Source organism: Scyliorhinus torazame, chromosome 7 (assembly GCF_047496885.1).
Source record: "Scyliorhinus torazame isolate Kashiwa2021f chromosome 7, sScyTor2.1, whole genome shotgun sequence".
In the NCBI taxonomy this organism is placed as follows: domain Eukaryota; kingdom Metazoa; phylum Chordata; class Chondrichthyes; order Carcharhiniformes; family Scyliorhinidae; genus Scyliorhinus; species Scyliorhinus torazame.
This window is the reverse complement of record NC_092713.1, coordinates 304,177,573-304,183,572: the sequence shown is the minus strand read 5'-3', so window position 1 is coordinate 304,183,572 and position 6,000 is coordinate 304,177,573. Positions and strand designations below refer to the sequence as shown.

Below are 6,000 nucleotides of genomic sequence, written 5' to 3'. Positions count from 1 at the left end.
AGGAGCCTTGGCTGAGTTGTTGCACTGCATCTCGTAGATAATAGGCACTGCTGTCACTGTGCATGAGTGGCGGAGGGAGTGTATGTTGAAGGTGGTTGATGGGGTGCCAATCAAGCGTGATGCTGGTTCCAGATTTTAGTGTTTTAATGATCCTAATGTTCGAAATTCCCCAGTCAGGGGAAATAATCCCTCAGTGTTTACCTTGAAAGCCCTTTCAGAATCTTGTATATTTCAATGAGGTAATTCCTCTACACTCCAGGGACTATCAATCTAATTGACTCAGCCTCTCATCATGGGACAACATTCTCAATCCAGGGATCAGTCTGGTGAACCTTTTCTATACCACCTCAAGTCATAAGAATATATCCAACCAACTGGTGGCGATATTGGGTCCATTAAGTCAATTTGGACATTTACAAATTCAAAAAAGACTTGTGTGTTACATAGTGCCTTGACTAAATTAGCACGTAGCTAATTCCTATGTTCCCATGTGTCTCTTTAACCATATTTTTTGGAAATGCTGTGCCACGTCACAAAAATACAGATGCTAATCAGAAGTCAAATCCACTAGGGTTGAATGCTAGGGCTGTGGATCAGATATTGTCATTAGTTAGAGAGACTGCTGGTTAATGTTATTATAAAATTAGCTAATGAAAAGGAACATGTGCCGAGTCCAAGAAGGTTTAATTTCGATTTATTTAATACAATTCAAATTTGCCTCAATTTGAACCATTTCACATTCTTGCAAGAGAATTGGCAGTGTGGCACCATCCCAATGTCAATGGTTCATTGAACAGCTGTAGTCACCATAGTGATTGAAATCACTGTATCAAATGCCTTTCGTCTATCGATTTAAATCTCTTGTGGTCTGTGGAGCAGCAGCAAAGAAGCATTCCCATATGTGGCACACAATAAGGTCCTGGAGGCAAAGGTACATTTTCTCACAATTATAGGTAGGTTATTTCACTCACTTGACTTTGGACCATCTATATCCAAATATTCGTCATTATCAGCCACATCTTAAATGTATTAGTCAACTCCTTCAAAATGAGGTAGCCACAACACAATATATTTTGACATTAGTTTCAGCTGAATAAAAATCCATTTCATTACATAAAAGCCAGTGTTAATTACAGACTGTTCCCTGGCCTGAGGGAGGGGAGGATGAAGATGAGGGTAAGAGGGGGTAAGCTCCGTTGAGTCAGCCAGTGGGCTCAATGTCACAGCATAGTTGGTAGAATTGCAAGTTCTTGTGCCCTGTTGACAAACGGCACCATCAACTGGACAATGTCTGGGCAGAATGGAATAAATAATTCCAGCGTCTGCATGCCTTCTTGAACATTGAAGATGGGGTAAACATTTTATGTGCCATTCTCCCAAGAGATTTGCATTACATTCCGTTAAGTCCACAATAAATATAACACTTAACCTCATTCATATTGCACTAGAAAATAAATAATTCTTCAATAATACAGATGTCTGCAGATAATAGAACATACCAATCCTGCGTAAGGTGCTCAATGCAAGCGACTAGGGTTCCCCACCCCATAATTTACTCTTCATCTCTTTCATGGCATTGACTGTCATGGTGGGATGGAGCATTTCCTTTCCAATCTCGGATGGTATTTCTCTTCACACACACTGAACACATGCTCACTTTCTGGCATGGGCTCTCTGGACAGTTGATTAGGAACGTTGCCTGTTCCTATTCTCTACAGCTCAGCGCTGCATTAGATTGAATCAGCTAACTCAGCTCCAGCTGGGAATAACTGAGCTCCGACTGGGAATCAAACCTGCTCCTGAATAGCTTGGTGTCACAGTGTATTTATTCACTGAACAAATGGTGCACCAAATATTTTAAACATAAATTGCAGAATTGCCTTTAATTAATCGAAACATCAGATTATATGTAATCAAAAGCATAAATAAATATTAGTTTGTCATGTCAGAAATGTTTAGAAATGGCAAGGAAATATTTTTGTACCATTAATGGAACTAAGTTCATTTAAATCAACTGAGAACAGATGTTTCCTATGCTCAAGTCTAACCTCTTCAAAAATCAATGCTGAACATTAGCAAGCAGGTGATAAACATGATTTGTGGTTTTCACTGAATCAATAGTACACATACAAGTTTTGTTTTTCACAATGTTAAATCATCTCTTTCAGTACTCAAAAAAACCAAAAGTGGCTCAGGTTTAATAAGCAGCTTGAATTCAGGTGCACCTGCACTATGTGCAATATCTGACACGATCTGTGCTGTATCATGTGCACAGCATCACAGAGGAAGGGGAATGTGTGCTGTAACATACGGTGGGGGAGCGCACTACATCGCATGGAGTGTTTGGGCTGTATCCAACTGGCAGGGTGTGGTGGGGGGGTGCATTGTATAATAGAGATTTTACAAAAGGGGATTCTTGGATAGCAATCAGCAACAGGGAATAAAAGCTAATGATGAGGAGAGAAGAACAAAGGCTCACAAATCAAGAGTTCAGCCCCATGGTTCATCTCCATCAACCCCTCCCCAAATCTCTCACCCCACCCCATCTCCGAACCCCTTAACCAAGAAGCAATGATGGCAATTTGTTGGACTCCTCTTGTCACCCCAAAATAGATTAGCCAGGCTGGAGATCAAACTGGCCGCTTCCTGTTCACAGTGCACTGCCCTTAAATAAGTGGAGTCTTAGTGTCCGCTTTATAACATCAAGCTCAACTGAGCAATCCTTGCAAATCTTAGTTTAAATGTTACAGTAGAGCATTTCAACAATTACTTAAGGAAGCACAGCAGAGAGCAATGGTGAGTCCAACCAATACTTACAACAGCTTTAAAAAAAAATCTGTTTTCCATTAACACATTGCACCAAATATTGGAACTGGGGGTGGGGGAGGCCATTAAGCTCTTCAAGCCTATTTCACCATTTAGTTGGATCATGGCTGATCTGCACCTCAACTCCATTTACCTACTATAGCTCCATATAACCCTAGATGCACTTCCCCAACAAAATCTATCGATCTATCTCTTGAAAGCTCCAATTGACCCCCAGAATTTACAGCTTTTTGGGAGATGAGAGTTTCAGATTTCCACAAGCAACCTTGTGTGAAAAACTTGTTCTGATTTCAATTCTGAATGGCCTCGCTCTAACTTTGAGGATATGCCTCCTTGGCCTGGAACTTGTGCCATAGGAAATAGTTTCTATCTATCCTACTGAATGCCTTTATCAGTTTAAACACCTCCATCAGATCACCCTTTATCCTTCTAAACTCAAGGGAATATTAGCCACATTTGTACAAACTGTCCTCATAATTTGACCCTTTAAAGGTTTCCAGCATTTATATTTTTTCTTTTTGTCTGTATGCACTGAAGCTATCAGTACGGGTGCCCAATGTCAGTCAAAAATGAGTACTGGGTCAACCAAGAAACAAGGGCCTTACTCACTTCAAGGAACAGTGTAATTAGATTATGTGACCTGTCCTCATAATTTAACCTCTAAATTCAGTGTCATTCTGGTCTGGTGAGTCAAATACACTGGATCCACTGTCAGGGTAGCAAACAAAAAATGATTGGATAAGAGCTGAAGGGAGTAATACAGGCCACCCAAGCAGCCAGTAGATCCATTGGATGAATGGGTCTCTTCCAGGCAGCATGTTTAACATATGGCAACATCCACCAGATCTACTGCTTGTCCTCAGCCAGAGTCAACTGTCAAAACCATACAATCATTGGAAACTGTATGAAAATCAGGCCCATCTACAGAAAATCGCCCCGATTTTCATCACTGCTGTCCCTTATCAAAGCCTGACAAGTTACATTAATTTAATTTACTTCAGGCAGTTACATGGTATTAAGTGCAACAATGAGAACAGATGGATGCCTCTTGCACTGGAGCTCCTGCTGGTAAATGTGCAATGTAAATATTAGACCTCCACTGCACGAGGGAAAAATAAATGAAGTTGGTCATGGACAGTTACTGGGACCATTGGGCTGCACCAGCAGAACAGTAAACTAAACGTATTCATTTTTTACATAGACTACCTTGAACCGAGGTAGTCTGCAAGAAGATGAAAACGCTTTCCCTCCATCGCAATGTGATAACCTTTGTTTGATGACATCATGAGGAAGAATAGTTACAAGAAAAATGATGCAAAGACAGGCAGCGTGTGGTACTGTTCACCTCTACGTTTAGGTGCATTTGATTCTGTTCCACGAGTGCAGATAACGTTTTGACGGATCGCAGCTTTAATTTTTTTTGTGCAGTAAGGCTAAGACTGGTCTGAAATCCAGTGTGGCAGAATCAGGCTCATGCTTTGTTCTGGTCACATTGGCCTATGGAAGGCTGAATGGTGGATAGCTCGAGCTCGTACAACGTCGTCTGCCGGGGGCTTGGGTCACGGTTAATGTTCTGACCATCTGAAAAATATACAGAGAAATAACAAGTGAGCAGTGTTTTATTTATGCAACTATGGTGAAAGGCGAAACTACAAGCAAACAAATGCTTTCAGATTTTCACCGAAGCAATGATGAGAATGTTTACGGCAGCCACCAGACCCTTGACTACATGATGCAATTAAGGGAAAGCTAGATCCAGGCATGAGAGAGAATGGAACGGAGGGTTAGGTTGATAGGAGCACAAAGTAGGCCATTCAGTCCCTCAACACTGTTCCACCATTCAAGTAGATCTTGCTTGATGTGTATTTTAACTCCATCTACCTTTTGCTCTATATCCTTTTAATATCCTTGCCTAACAGCATTCTATCTTAGTTTTGAATTTTTCAACTGCCCCTCAACAGATCCTTGGGGGAGAGAGTTCCAGATTTCCACAGTCCTTTGGGTGAAGACGTGCATCCTGACATCACCCTTGAATAGCCTAGCCCTAATTTTAATTTTTTTTTTGCCCCTTTGTTCTGGACTACCCCACCAGAGGAAAAGTCTCTCTCACTGAAGGCTATTGAATCCTTTAATCACCTTAACACGTCAATTAAATCACCTCGTAATCTTCTATACTCAAGGGAATACAAGCCTACCCTATGCAACCTGTACTCATAATTAAACCCTTTCAGCTCCTGTATCATTCTGGTGAATCTGTGCTATATCCTCTCCAAGGCCAATATCTATCCTGAGGTGAAGTGACAGGAACTGAATGCAGTACTACAGATGAATCCTAACCAAAGCTTATTATAAGGCGAGATGAAAAATGGTGGAAAACGGTTTGTATGGACATAAACACATGGTGCATTTAAGGTGCATTAAGACCAGTTAGGCCAAATGGCCTGTTTTAGTTCCGTAAATGCTATGTAATACTATGTATTGTCCCCACCACTTAGTTCATCCCTAATTATCTCAGGCATCCACCTATTGCGGACAAAATAGCACTGACCCTTTGTCATCACTATAGCTGCTTCAAACCTATTTGGGGGGCAACAATTTTGAGCTGTGCAAGCAATTGTTTGGTTGCACCTTGGGCTCGCTGCCATATTTGCCCTCTGGCACTGCTTCAATGTACTTCGGTAATGATGGAACAAGTTAATGATCTTCTTTTGAAAATTTCACACTTTCAGACTGATTATACTGAGCAGGTACATCTCCTTTTTTGAACCAACCCCTCATTAAACTTCTGAGGCTTTCACAAAGAAATGATCAGGAACTTTTAAACTGACCACGGCTTTCAGCCCAAAGCTGCTGAGCTGCAGTATTCTCTGCCAGCTCATCGATATTCACTGAACTTAATAAAAGTGGCAGAGCAGTGGCATTATTCTGAGAGCTCAATTTAAAAGTCTGTCAAATGTTACACTGGCCATCAAACAGAGCAAGAAAATCCAGCTCTCATGAACCTGCCTTTGGTAAGTGGCGAGGATTATTAAGTGTTTAAATGTTAAATTAACAGGTTCATTGCCCTCGTCCTGGATATCTCCCCCACTCCCCACTCTCACTATACTGGCACACCCCCTACCCCCTCAGTGTAAATTATTCTCCTGTATCTGCCGTATCATTTGGTGTACGTAC

General features: G+C 41.3%; 1 protein-coding gene across 1 annotated transcript in view; it reads right to left on the bottom strand.

Annotated features, from left to right (window-relative positions):
- Window positions 1-678: 678 nt before the first annotated feature.
- Window positions 679-6,000, bottom strand: part of rnf130 (ring finger protein 130) — a 282,069-nt gene continuing 276,747 nt past the window's right edge. Inside the window, exon 7 of the mRNA XM_072512683.1 lies at window positions 679-4,407. Coding sequence (XP_072368784.1) covers window positions 4,298-4,407 — 110 coding nt within the window. The 3' untranslated portion in view covers window positions 679-4,297. The remainder of the gene's footprint in view (window positions 4,408-6,000) is intronic.